General features: G+C 37.5%; 1 protein-coding gene across 7 annotated transcripts in view; it reads left to right on the top strand.

Annotated features, from left to right (window-relative positions):
• Nucleotides 1-14666, top strand: part of DCLK2 (doublecortin like kinase 2) — a 71396-nt gene that overhangs the window by 37843 nt on the left and 18887 nt on the right. For 4 of the 7 annotated variants that reach the window (XR_011727772.1, XM_071753679.1, XM_071753682.1 and 1 more), the window contains exons 5-9: nt 1155-1205; nt 2307-2401; nt 9204-9276; nt 10592-10700; nt 13555-13612. Coding sequence is in view for 5 of the 7 variants with exons in the window: in XM_071753679.1 (XP_071609780.1) it covers nt 1155-1205; nt 2307-2401; nt 9204-9276; nt 10592-10700; nt 13555-13612 (386 nt within the window). In the remaining 2 variants the exon portion in view is untranslated. Of the gene's footprint in view, nt 1-1154; nt 1206-2306; nt 2402-9203; nt 9277-10591; nt 10701-13554; nt 13687-14666 lie in introns of all 7 variants that reach the window. The other 3 variants (XR_011727773.1, XM_071753680.1, XM_071753684.1) reach the window with 2 other exon arrangements.

Raw genomic sequence — 14666 nt, 5'->3', positions numbered from 1 at the left:
TTTTTAATCCTGAGAAGAAATGTGGTTTCTTTGTTAATTTCTATAAATTAACAGCCACAAAAAAGTTTCAGTTTATAATTACTGAAATAATTTGAGCTAATTATACACTTGGGGTGTGTTTTCAGCATGGCACTTGATTTTCTTGAGGACTGTTAGCTGCAGGATGATTATGTGGTTTCTTTCATGTTTGTTGAACTACAGTATACCCTCAAGTGTTTGGAATGTGAAAGATTTCTATATAAGCCAAATATTTTTAGAAATACAAGACTTTGCTTTTTCATGTAATTTTAGGAGACGTTTTGGAATGTTATTGTCCATTAACAGAACTATTTTTTCCTTTTTGTGCTTCCTGTACTTTCAAAGAAAGGCTTACTTTGTGTTTTTGCCAGCCGTTTGGCTGAACACCATATGTTGCAACCATTGAGTCTTTTATGTAAATAAATAAAAGGGAGGGACCTGTTATGTTTTAGGTTTTTGGTTTTGTTTTGTTTTTTTTTACCTCTCCATTTGATGTTGAAATACAGTAAAACTTATTTATTTATTTTTTTACCTCAGACCTGGAGAAGTAGCCCTGAAATCAGATCACTGAATATGTAAATGTATGATGCTCTGTTTTGAATATTGCTATGCATGTAAGCTCCTGTGTCTGTTATCAAAATTGCAACATGTTCTATATTCTCATTTCCACATCAATATTTGTTTTGCATAATTGCTGCTGGTTAAAGTAAACGTACATGTTTGGGTTATTGCAAAGTGGTATATTTATCATCTGTTTATAAAGGTTGAATATTTAACTGAAAAGCTTCAAAGAAGGATCACATAAACAAAAAAGAAAAATGTAGTATGAAGGGCAGGTTTCACAACTGATCTACATTTCATGCAATCCTGTGAACTCAAATGAGATCACATGGGGTATCTATTAAGAGTGAATTTGTGGAAGGTTCTTAGAAATCAGTGCAGTCATTTTCTGACTTGTTTCTACCTGGACACCCCTTTGTATCCAAAATGTCAGGTACATCCATTTACTCGCCCTTTGTTCTCACAAAGTCTTCACTTACCTTTATTTACCCTTCTTCCTTTCATGCATGGTCAGAGCTGTGCAATAACTTCTTTCCTTAATGTCTTTTTCCTTTGTGTCAAATACATGAGTACAGTAAAGAGGGGTGGCCACTACTCCAGTGCTCATTCTTCAGCTAAATCCCCAGGTGAGCCATTGCTCTTATGTCTGTGTCTCACTAGTGTGTCTCCTCCCTCTCCATTTGCCTGTATTCCTTTGGCTGGATTTGTGAATATTTTCTAGCTTGAAACACACGTTTTGCATATGGTGAACCACTGACATAATGGGTGCAGGTTTCTTGTTGAAGTGGGTAATTCCAGTGAAATAATACAAGTGATGCTTTATTGCTGCTGGACATCTGCTAATGGTGTCAAAGTTAAATTTGTAAAGGTATAATTTGACTGCAATTAGAGGAGCATTCTCTGGCACAATACATTTCTATGTGTATTCTAAAGCAGGTTATAATAAATTGTCAGCCAACACACAAAGGCAAGGTAAGAGCTGCTGAAAAAAGCAGTGCTAAAACGTGTCAATTTTGCAGTTGATTTGCAGTTTCTTTCCTTCCTTTTTCTTCTGTTAACTTTAGTCTAAAGTTCTTAAACAGTGAGAGCCCTCTTAAACTTGCAGTTCAAAAATGAAAGTATCTCTCAGACATACATTTTGATTAGCAAAGAAGTTTTTACTTTGGACCATACTAGACACTAACAATTTAAAAGGTATTCATAGGTTTTTCAGTTCTCAGTATTACACTATACTAAAGAACCGTAGTCTAATATGTGCTACTTAAAAGAACAGAAGAGAAGAACTGTGGAGAAGAGAAGCACTTCTGAGAAATATTCTACCTAGAAAGTAAGGTGTTCATCCAAAAATAAGAGATGGAAGGTTAAATGTCTTCATGAAAGCTTTCTCCATATTTCACTGTGATAGCATAATAAATCAGAGAATTTAAAAAGGTCATGGCTATTCTTTGCCAAAATCTCTTGCACTGGCAAAGAACAGAATAGACCTTTTTAATCTCTAGAATGACAGTGAATATTTGTGTATCTTCTTGGTCCCATATCCAGTCACAAGAGTTTTTGGAGGTGCTGTTGTGTGGATATTGAGTAGTTTATTCCTAAAGCTAAGTCTTTTTGGTCTTTGACTTGAGTGATAATTTGTCAGAGAGGTATTGTATGTTTAGAAGCAAGTTAGGGTTTTTTACTTTTATTAATAATTTCTTTCATTTGTTTGCTTTTATTACTTTGGCCAGTAAATGGAACTCCAAGTAGTCAGTTATCCACCCCAAAGTCTACAAAGTCCTCCAGTTCTTCACCAACAAGCCCAGGCAGCTTTCGTGGACTCAAGGTAAGTACAAGAACCATTAAAAATCTTAAATTCCATTATTCCTTTGACGACATATGACATTGGTGCTGAAGAAGAAAAAAGCAACAAAAAGTTATAGAGTAGCCTTGTTAGTATGAATTTTTCAGTTGACGTGGAGAAGTGATCTGAAGTAAGGTTTTTATATTTTGTCTTTGGTTGGCAGGATGGAACTTGAAGCTTAGGAAAGGCAAAAGGTGATGGCACCTTGAAGCTGCCCTCCAAATTTTGCATTGTTTCATGGATTGCAGAACCCCCTCAAGTATTTTATATTCCCTTGGCCTATTCAAATGTAATATCCTCTTTGGATATCTTACAATCTTGTAGCATTGCCCAGAATTTAATCTGAATTACACTCCTCTGTGGCTCATAATTTCGTCCTCTGAATGCTGTCTCCTCCCTGAAAGCTTGTGAGGGGCTCCTTTGGGAGGAGCTTTATGTCTGGCGGATTTTTCTCTGTGTGGCACCAAGAGAATTCTCTTCCTCTCCTGAAAAAAGGATTTACAATTTTTAGAGGCTACTCTGCACATTTTGCTTGGTAAAACAAAAGGAATAGTCTGGAACACAGCTGAGCATTTTCTTGCTTCATCTGTGCAACTGTCTTTTCAAGGAGAATTTTCTTATTAAATCATCAATTGCAGCCTTTCTGGAAGTACACTCAATGTTTCACACTGATTATTCTGATCAAGTAATAGCTCCTATTGGTGAACACAACAGTTTTGAAAAGGCTGCATAATTCTGTGGAAAACTTTTCTCAATTAAGAAATGGGCTAAAGGACGTGTTTTGAATAGTATTTAGATTTTGGGTTTGGCGTGCTAATTGGTACCAAGCCTTTGTCTGTTTTGCAAAAGTATGGCCCTGGTTTCTGCCAGGTTTCTGTGGCAAATCTGAGAAAATTTGCTATTTTTTTGTTTAATTCCAATCCACTCTTAGTTAGTGAGTTCATAGAGAGAATTTAGTGTTGATCTCTGTCTTTGTGTTGCTGAGCTTACTGTCCCAGAGCTTCTCTTTGTCTGAAGCAACATAGAGTGGCCCTTGTCCTAGAAAGCATTTTGAAGAGCTGTAATAGTTCTGACATTGAAAAGTGGAACTGTGTGTCTTAAAATTTGTCTGGACAGCTCTGCTGTACAACTTACAGTAGAGGACACCAAAATCATTGGACTTGAGGCTCTTAGCTGGTTTGCACTATACTTAACAAAAGCTCTTTTGTCTTTCTTTAATGAAATTTCAAGTTTAGAAACCAGATAATTTGGTTCCTTTTTTTTCCTCAAGCTGGCCTCTCTGGTTTTAGCTGATTAAAGCTCTATTAAAATAGAGATAATTCTGAGTCTAATAAGCCATTTTCAGTAAAGTGGACATGCCCTCTTCCCCTTCACTGTCAATTTCTCTGAAGTAAGACTGTTGTACTTTTTCATTTTGCAATGTAATTGATTCTGAATACTAAAGGGTTTTTTGTGTCAAATAATTTTTTGTGTCAAATAATACAACCAAAGAAACCAGCAAAAACAAATTAACCATCTCAGACCTGAAGTTTTACCAAAGCAGTGAGTTCCTCTTGCTTTATCCCCTGAGGATGTGTCTGCTCATCCGGAGTATCCCAGCTGTGCTCTCGAGACTAAAGATAGGGAAAGTTACTTTGTGAATCTCAGGATAAATTCCAAAAGGATCAAGGGCAGTGACCTTTGTTTTTGATTGTATTGTAGTAGTGATGACTGTTTTGGTGAAGTATCAACATAAAACCAGTAATAGGGGGGCATGCTTTTATGCAAAACCAGATTCTTTTTAAGAAATACATTATTATTATTTTTGTAGGATCAGTGTGATGAGCGAAACAGAGGGAAAACAGGGGCCAAATCTGTTATTTTGAGATTTCTGCTTCTCCTGACTGTAAAATATTCCTTATTCTAAAAAATTCCTTATTGCTAAGACTGCAGTGCTGCACAGACAAGCAGTCTGGCTTCCTGCAATTATTTAAAGATGTGCTATAACTGAATTAAGATGTAGAAATAAATACCAGGGTAGAGAGTGGAAGAATTAAATGTATTGTCTGAGTTTTCTGTCTTTGGAAATGCAGTATTTTTGCTCATGTGTTCTGTAGAAGTTGTGTATGTTCATTTTTGTAGAAACAAAATGTTCATTTTTAGTAACAGTTTTATATGGGATTGGGACATTTGGAAAAGGGAACAAATCAGGGTTGATGTTGCTGTTTCCCATAAAGAGCAGAGCATTGGATCAGCTGTACAGCTGATCAGCTACTTTAAAAACTCTGTCATTTGGAAAGCCAGAGCAAAATAAAATACTTGACTACATATTGAACTTTGGCAGTCAGTGTAGAGATCAAGTTAGTTATGAAGGCAGTAAACTTGCAAAAAATACTGATTGCAAAGCAATTTTTATGATTCTTACATCTCTGAAAGCCACTTTTTCTTTAAAGTGATGCCTCTTCAGTTGCCACGGATTCTTTCTGCTTCACAACACTTTATAAGCAGAAGTGGGATGCTCAGGCAGAGAAAGCGCCTTGCAGGAAACACTCCTTGTGAACATCTTATCTTTAAGAAGAGTGGTTTTTTTTCTTCTGTCCTTAGCTCTTCCAGTAGATAGTGCTTCTAGTACATACAGTATGCTGCCTGGCTATCCAACATCTCAGTCATGCAAAATTGTTCAAAAAAGTTGTACTGGAGTCTCAGATTATATTGAAGCAAGGGTTTTATGCAACAGCTTCAGAATAGTGACCACTACAGAATTTTCCCAGAAACCCAAATAAATGCCTTCATTTCAGTAAGTGACAAATATGGATACCACGCACCCAATACCATGCTGCTATGTATTCTTATTAAAGTTTTTAATTTTGAACCAATCCTGAGTGCAAAATTTGAAAGTTTTGGTTTCTAAAAAAAGTTTGCCCTAGTTTTGTTCCTTTTCTGGCAGGGAGGTTGGACCTGATGATCTTCATGGGTCTCTTCCAACCCCTGACATTCTGTGATTCTGCAAAAACCAAGGTACCATTCCAGTTCAGGAGAATATGGGATTATATCTGTAGATTCATCCTCACAGTCTCATGAGACAAAAAAATAAAAAATCCCACCAAATGTGTAGTTATCTGGGATTGCTTTATGTCCCTGCATATTTCTATTTTAAATAGATGCACTATGTTTCTATTTTCCAAGTGTATGTTAGCATTTTTACTCTAAAGATTTATGAAAAATCTTTGCTACACTGTAGCAAATCAAGATGTAGCTTGATTAAAACGACTGTGAAGCTGCTGCCTTTTCATTCCCAAATCACTGACTAAGGCTCTGAAGGAGGTTTTAAGGGACTCTTGGGCCAGTCCCTCCCTGCTGCTTATATATCATCATAAATTTGCATACTGGTTTCAGTTCATGCTCTTGGACTCTGATGTTTAAAGGCTTGTGGGGGTTTTTTTGTTTGGTTGGTTTTGGGTTTTGTGGGTTTTTTGTTTGTTTTTTTGTTTGTGGTTTGTTTTTTTTTCCCCCTCTTTCTTCTTTTTTTCTTATTTTAAAAGTAGAAAACCTGATACCAGTATTCATCAGGGTGCAGCTGTCTGGCACATCAGACATTGGATACTTCAGGCAGTAAAAAAGAAGTCTGCAGTGCAAAGTATAAAACAGTTTTTAATGGGCTGGATACTAGCAGGGGTGGAAGGAAGAAAGCTAAATACCTGTTTCTTAGTTGTTGTGCTGAGGTGTAATAAGCACATCAGGTGCTAAAGTAGGTTTGTTAAACTTAGGGATGTGACAGATCTAATGAGTTTCTTACAAAACCAGCTCAGTGCCAGTCAGTCTGTATAAAAGAGTATAAACCAGAGAAATATACTTAGATATATTTGTGAACCTGGAAAAATGGTTATTCCACAGAAGATGGTTCAGCATGTAAAAAAGACAAAGCAGTGGGGCAGGGTTGTTTGTTTTTTGGTTTTTTTCTTTAGCTACTGAGCTGAAGAAGGTAAAAAATTACCTTTTGAAACTTTATACAACAGATTTAATTACCCCATGAAATGATAAACTGCTCCTTTTGATGGCTCTCTGTGTTCACCAGATGCTCCCAGTATCTCTATCAGCTGTGTTGTATCACTCACTTGCCTCTGGTCTTACTGTTGAAACACAGATTACCTGCTGGGAGACAATTTTAGGGAAGTAAAAGCAATAATTGTTATATTCTGTATTGCATGATTTTTAAATGCAACAGCAGTGACAGTGGGTGTAAGATGTTCCTTGCCAGTGTTTGAAGAGAGCAATGGTGCTGTGTGGACTAGAATATAGGAGGGGGAATTGCTGAAAAACCTAACCTGAGGTTTGATGGTACATGCCATCCATATTCACTAGTCTAGTGTCAAAGCAACACCTATCTTTCTCTCTTCTTGCTGCTCCAGGATTGGCTGCTGAACCAGTCAATGTCCAAAAGCTTTACTTCACCTTCAGAATACCTGCAGCTGTTGGGATACCAGCAGTTCCAGATATTCTAAATATTGCATGTCACTGGGTAGTTATATGGATTATTAAATCACTGTAATAATAAAAATCACTTTATTCTGTGTCACTTTCTGGCAATCCCTACTTCCTTCCCACCTTTTCTGGCTGGTCTAGGACCTCACAGACATCTTCAGAGTTTATTTCTACTATTTATGTGCTCTGACACAGTACAGAAAGACTGGAAAAGGCTGGACTGATTTTGCTGCTGAGGAACTGAGGCACAGACCTACCAGACACAAATTACAGGCAGTCTCTCTTGTAGAGTGAGTTCAGGCTCGTGTCTAGAGCCATGAGGCAAATTAGTGGCAAAGCTAAGGTTAAACCTGCCATTTCAAATTCTGACCTATCACCGCAGGCACAATACTAGGTTGTTTTGTTTTGTTTTTTTCTTTTCATATTCCTTTTAGATTTTTTTTTTTGTTGCTGTTTGCTTACTTCATGTAAATGCTGCAGGAAGCAGGAATGTGCCCAGTTGTGCTCTGACCCGATTACAAGGACAAAGAAAGTTGGAAGCGTGGGCTAAATATTCCCATGTATTGTCACTCACTGAAAACCTAAAATAGATTACTAATATTTTTGGCTGATGACTAATACTTTGCAGTGATATGTTCTGTTACCTTCACTTTATGCTTAAAGAAAATGTGACAGACTGCTGAAGAGACTGACTCACGGTTTTGCACGAAAGTCATTTAACCCAAATGTCCTTGTTCCTAATCCTGGTTAATAATAGATAACTCAAAAAGACAGCAGCATTAATATAGCCTGGTTTTAAGTTCTTAGCAAGGAGCAGAGTAATAGCTGACTGGTTGCTGGTTTGGGCTATTTCTGTGCCAAATGCTGGTAAACATCACTGTTTTAGAGGCTCTGCAAAATTAAGTTGTACAGCTTCTGGTTACTGTAACTTCAGCTGATTTGGCAGCTCAGCTGCTATTAGAAACTTAAGCATTCATTAGCATTTCATGAGCCTGTAGACAATATCCCTATCTGTCAGTCCAGTTCTTTCATTGACAATAGTGTTAATGATTTAAAATATTCAGCAGTGTAACCAGACAATGTCAGCTAAAGTGGAAAGTGCTGCATTTGCATTCCTGCTGTCATACAAAGCCATTTCTACAGACACTGAGCTTCAGGCAGAGAAGCATTTTAATCCTTTACATGGTGAGTGGTGAGAACCACTGCAATAGCCCATGGAGGAAACAAGATGTGGAACATCACAGAACAGCAAGAAATGTTACATAGAGGTGGGGGAATGATCTTATTAAAATATATTTTTTTATTTCATAGAGCATCCCAATACTTAACTGGAATGAGAGAACCAATGGTACACCAAACACATCCAGTAAATTTTACTATTTATGGCAGTCATTCCTCTCCCCCATTTTGAAGTCAAAATTTATTGTTGTGTATGTCTCTGGACAGTATGGCAGAGTAGAATAGAAATTTGATGGCTTTAGAATTGTGAAGATTGAGCTTGAATAGCAATTAAGTTGTTAGTGCAGCAAAAATAGTTTTCTTCAGCCTTCACCCTTCAAAATGATTTAGATATTTGTTTTTTAGAGTGTCATGGTTAAGTAAAACTGGACCTGTCTGGATGCATGTCAGACACTTAACTTGAAATGCTTGTAGATGTCATAAATCTCCACATCCATAATAGCCTAAAATATAGATGGCTACATTACTAAGCAGGTCTGATTATTGTAGACACATCACCTATGACAAAATTCTCTTCCTTAAATGAAAACCAATGAGGCCATGCAGTCATTTCTGTGTTGCTGTCCTAGCATGGTGTGGTGCTAATCTAAAGAGAGGATATTTTGATGGAGTTCAGGAAGGGAAACCTCAGCTATGAAGTCGTGTTGTACACCAGAGCATGTACTTGCTGCTCTGGCCACTGAATAGTTGTCTGGAATTTGCTGTCTCTGGCTGACATGAAAATGTGTGCAGTGTTGTAATGATCTTGTATAGAAGGAGGAGTGAATGTTGCCCCAACTCACCCTGGCTCTGTGGTCTTTAGGTGGAACTTGGTGCAGCTGGAGGGAATTTTCTGTGCTGATGAAATCTGTTCAACTACTTATCTAAAAGAGAGGAGTATCAAGGCTGAATCTTAAATCTGTGCAAGTGATGAAGTATTATAATGATGTTAGAAGACAAGAATAAAAATGGGAGTAGAAAAGTAAACTGATTCTGTATAGGTGTTCTTAGGGAGAATTTTTTCTTACCTTTGCTGGCTGGTGCCAGCCTCCTTGTGATTGATTACCTTAACATCAGAAATAATAAGTTTTTATGTACTTCATAGATTTCTCCTCATGGTGGATCTTCTTCCAATGTGAATGGTGTATCTGAATCACTCCGTTGCCCCAGTCCTGAAGGTAGGACACAAATAATTGCTAGCAAAAAATCCTTGCAAAAAGTTTTCTTGTAGGTGAGAGATGGTTTAGCATTTTGAGGTGGTTTCTGATGGATCCAAGCTGTTTTTTGTTCTGAGATGTTTGTTAACGTTGTTGAGAACCTATCATGGAAAATTTATCATATTTCATACATCAAGCTAGGAAACAAATTTTGTTCTTTTTTCTCTCAAGTGATAGCATATTGTTGGACCCTGCTCTTCAATAAATGACTATTAGGAATTTGAGTGATTTCTACATGACCAGCAGGGTATCACCAGGAGTGTGTTTGGGGCCGGATTGAAAGTGGAAAGTGGAGCCCTCTCAAAACAGCACATTGTACTTTATGTAGAACTACTAGCCCATGAAGTCATCTGAGCTACATTTAACCTTTCATTCCTCATCTCTTTAATGCAGTGTTGTTGTTTTGTTGGATTTTTTTGTTTGATTTTGTTTATTTATTTATTTCAAAATACTGAAATAAGTAGCAATTTTAAGCTGGTTTAACCCAGCGGCCAACTAACCACCACACAACTCTCCCTTCCCAGCCTGTCCCTGAGCAGCAAATTACTGCCACCTGGACAACTCCCCCCAGCTTTATATGCTGAACCTGACATCATATGCTGTGGAATATCCCTTTGGTCAGTTGGGGTCCTCTCCCAGCTTCTTGTGCACCCCTAGGCTATGTGCTTGTGTGGTGGTGTGAGAAGGAGAAAAGGCCTGGACTCTGTAAGCACTGCTCAGCAATAGCTGGAACATCCCTGTGCTATCAGCTGTACAGCTTGCAGCATGAATCCAAAACCAGAAAATTGTCTGGCCCAGCCAAAACCAGCACAAGCTAGCAAATTTATTTGCATTTTGTATGTACCACCAGCAGCTAAGGAAGCCTGAAGGAATTCAGCAGATAAAACATTTGGTTCCTTTACATGCATTGTAGATGAATCTTCCTTGCATTTTTGATTTGAGCATGCAAAAAGATACTTCAAAAAAGTACTTTGGTTTCAGAAAATATTTAGACCAAGAACTTCTAACTGCATTCATTACTTCCAGAATGTCTGCACAAAAGCACAGTAATATTTGATTATTTGATTTGAATGCTAAAGGGTGAAACAACTCTAATTAGTTTATCTTGTTCTTTCTTATGCTTGAGATAAAAACAAGGGAATTAGCAGGGAAGAAAAGAGCTTGCTTTTAAGTTTTGTTTTGCATTTGTGACTGTTCTGTATCTGTGGAACCCACTGGGAATATATTACATCCTGCTGACACTTCAGCTTACATTGTTGACCTTACCTTTTTGCAGGTGTGAATGGAAACAAGTGCTCAGGGTCATCCACCATTCTTGAGAAATACAAAGTCGGGAAGGTGATCGGTGATGGCAATTTTGCTGTTGTAAAGGAGTGCATAGAACGGTGAGAAGAAAATGTTTAGTACTGCTGTCTATTTTACTACATAAAGCCCTGTTGGTTACTGTAATTTAGGAAAAGGTGTGTTGAGATCAAAGCAAAGGGCTACTGATCCAGAAATTTCTCCTGTGTATAACTCATCAGGGATTACCTCCTAGGTAGGTAATCAGTGTTAGACACCCACTACAACACCTCCTTTGTTTTCCATCCCCCTAATCCTTACCCAGGGGCTCTCAAACACATCATCAGAAACTGTTAGGGCTGTACAATCAAACCCCTCCCTTATGTATAGTGTGACACTTCCACCTCAACGGCCCTGCCTGTCCCTCCTGAGCTCTCCATCCCAGCACTCCAACCATGGGACTCATTCCACCAGGGCTCACTAATACCATAAACAACCACAAAAGTGCTGTTGTAGCTCTGAGAAGCAGGTTGATGCTTCTAGTTCATCCTGTTTGTTTCTCATTCTGCATGTGTTGGTGTACAAGCATTCTAGAAATGCTTCTGAGCCCTCCATGCCCTGAGAGCAGCCTAACTCTTCCCACCAGCACTGATACACTCAGGTGATGCCATGGCTTGCCTACTGCAGTCCTGTGGCTGAGCCTTTCCCCCTGTGATTCTAGTTTAAAGCTCTCTCCATTAGCCCTGCCAGCTTCCACCCAAAGATGTGTTTTCCCCATCAGGCCAGGTGGATCCCATCAAGCACCAGCATATCTTGTCTCTCAAAGGTTCTGCCATGGTTTAAAGCCACAAAGTTCTTGCACAGCACCAAATAAATGAACTTGATAGTGTTTTCCCTTGTGCACCAAAACCTGCCATGCATCCTTTGTTACCTATAAGTGAACAACATTCAGGAATGATAACAGGTTAAAAGCATGAAATTACACAATTAATTTCTTTCAGGAATATCAATTGTGCATTTTGGAAATCACTCAGGTTCTTCTGAAAATGGGAGAAAGGCTGAAAGGCTGAAAAGTCACTTGAGTGACTGTCATCTATGCTTTTTGGACTGGAGGGTACTGGACTAGAAAAACAACCTTCCAGTTATAAAAAAAAAAAAAAAAAAAAGGGCAAAACTAAACTTAAAAATCTAGGTTTGCATATGATCCGTTTTTTGTATTAAGTGAAACATTATTAAACTAATTTTATATAAATTAAATAGACAAAAATAATTGTTGAGGGAGGAAATACTAACAATAAATGTTTGGGTTTTAATTCCTAATAATTATTACACTTCTAATAGTGTTCTGCTTTAGAAGCCTTAGTTGTGAAGCCAGGGTTGTATTATACTGGCTGTTCTACAGAATGAGTAAAATGGACTCTTTTGTAAAGGATGCCTATATGCCTGTATATAAAGACTTGAGTCACCAGATGGGCACTGACAGCTTGGGACAAGAATATCAGAAACCTGTCAGACAGTCCTGGTGTATGATAAGCAATGGTATTTGCACACAAATTATGTGGATGATATCCACAATTTTTCCTAGGTACTATAGTAAAGAACATTTGCATGAGGGATTTGAAGTGGGTTGATGAATTGGCTGTGTGAATGTTAACTCCTCTTTCTACACAGCAGAAGTGCCAAAGGTCTCATAAGTGGGTTTTGCTGATCTGCTTGTTTGCAGCCTTTCAGCTAATGCACTTCATTTAGTAAACCACAGAAGCTGTTATTCTGAATTACATGCTGCATTCAGAGCACGTTTTCCACCAGGTGTACAACATCAGAAGATGGCATTTCACAGATACCATTTATTTAACACTTCTATGTAAAGACCAGATCAGGTTGTAACTACAACAGCCTTGCTGCACTTTCAGAGCAGAGATGCTCTGCTGTATTTTTTTCAGTAATGGATAAATTGAACATTAGACATTAATTCAGTTCCTTTTTGTAAGGTACTAATTTCAACAAGTTATGTCGAATGTCAAAACTACAGTGAAAATTAACTTTGATGTTTAAAAACATGCCCAACTTTTGCTTTTCTAGCTGCCTCCAGTGTTGGTTACCAGACATGCTCGTGGTGTTCTGATGCACACTAGACCTTGTAGGTACTGACATAACCCAAAATAGCAGCAATAGGGTCTTAAGGCATTTTTCTTAAGATCTTAAATTAATCATTGATACAATTAGTAATGCCTCCTTAAGGCAAAAACAAAAAATTTGTGTTGGTTTTTTCTCTCATTTTCTCCCCTTCTGGAAAAATGGAGAGTTTTATTGCTGAAGGGATGAAAGACAAACAGGAGCTCCTTTCTGCTAGATTACTGAAAACAGTAATCCTTTTTCTCTGTATATAACCACCCTCTTAAATGTCATGGGACTTGAAATGACTGCTATAAAATTCCATAAGTACTTAAAGAAAGAGTGGAATACAAGAGGTTAAAATTGGTGCCTAATAAATTCAATGGGATTTTAGACTAGTCTGTAACAAACTATTGGGTTTTAGCTCTTCTGAATCCCATTGAATTTTTCTAGTAGGCTATCAGTGTTTTTTCTGCTCACTTGCCCATAAATGTGTATGATTTTATCTTTAAAGCCTGCCAGCTGAACAAAGCTAAGTGGAAGGCTGTAGACAGGTTTTGCATGTTGCATTACAAGCAGAGTTGTGCCAGGTCACAGAAGAATGAATTGTAGCTGAAGCCTGGGATTAATACACAAAGTGATCTAGGTTGTGGTAGTCAAGGAAACCACTGGCACAACTGCTGCTGAGAAAAAAACACAGACCAAAATCAAGTCGATTTTGTAAATATCGTGTCAGCAACCTCCATGGGTCAAGGTATTCTGTTAAAATGATGGATATTTTTACAGAATTTCACTATTTGTTGGCCAGTTTCTAATTAATAGTTGTCATGTTTTTCTTGCTAGATCCACAGGAAAGGAGTTTGCACTGAAGATCATAGACAAGGCTAAATGCTGTGGAAAGGTAGTGTACAGCAGTTTGCATGTAAGAGAAAAGTAGCAGAAACAACACTAGCAGCTGCTCATTAGTCATAAATGGTGGGTGTGTTTGGCTTTTCTGATTTATTTTCAGAATATCTATTCAACAGGATGATGATGTATCCAAGACACAAATGATACAAGTGGTGACTCTTAGTCTAATAGATTATAGAGTAAAATATAAACAAATTGTCACCTGTTTTATTGTACTAACAAAGAAAATTCTAATAGATGTCCAAAATATATTAGAAAGATTATGGTCTCTAAAATATGAGAAGTTTTCTGCTGTATGTGTATTTATATAATTCCCACCCCTTTCTGCCTCCTGTTTTTATCTTTTTATACCTGTACGTGCTCTGCTTATATGCAGATTTGGAAAAAAAAATTGTTTTTAATTCAAGCTCAAAAAAAGATCCTAAATTGTCTGTTCAGCACAAAAAAACATTACATAATCAAAGCAATCATCTGTGAGTGTCAGATGTATCCTTTATCTTCCTCCCAAGTACACAAATTTTCAAACAAGGGAGGAAAAAGCCCTCAACCTACAGCCAAGAATGTAGACTCTCAAGGAACTTAGGAATCAAATGGATCATACTTTAGTGTTAGCTAAATGAACACTGAGGGCACAATATTCATCAACAATCAAATTCTGATTAAAGTCGACCTGAGACTAGGTAATATGCTGTTCTCAAGCATGACTGAAAAGATGGACAGTTTGGTGCATATATATAATTTTTTTAAATGTAAATTAATGCATTGATATGATTATGGAGGTAAATTTGCAACCAAGTCAGGGTTTTAATTCAAAGGTATACTTTTTGTCAATTACCTAGAGTCCAGATGCTGAATGTGACCTTTTAGGAAGATGTAGCAAATCAGCATGAGATTCTTTGTATGGTGAGGAGCTGTGTATTACTGTACTCTAATACATTATCTTTTGTGCTGATTTGCTACAAGCAGAGCATTTCAAACAGAAATGTTGATTCTATGCAGTTTTCAATTGTGTATTAGATGCTAGGAGATGAGTGTTCCTTCCTTCT

This window comes from Heliangelus exortis, chromosome 10, assembly GCF_036169615.1.
Source record: "Heliangelus exortis chromosome 10, bHelExo1.hap1, whole genome shotgun sequence".
NCBI classification, from domain to species: Eukaryota; Metazoa; Chordata; class Aves; order Apodiformes; family Trochilidae; genus Heliangelus; species Heliangelus exortis.
Note: the sequence above shows the minus strand (reverse complement) of the source record. Positions and strands in the feature narration are given on the sequence as shown.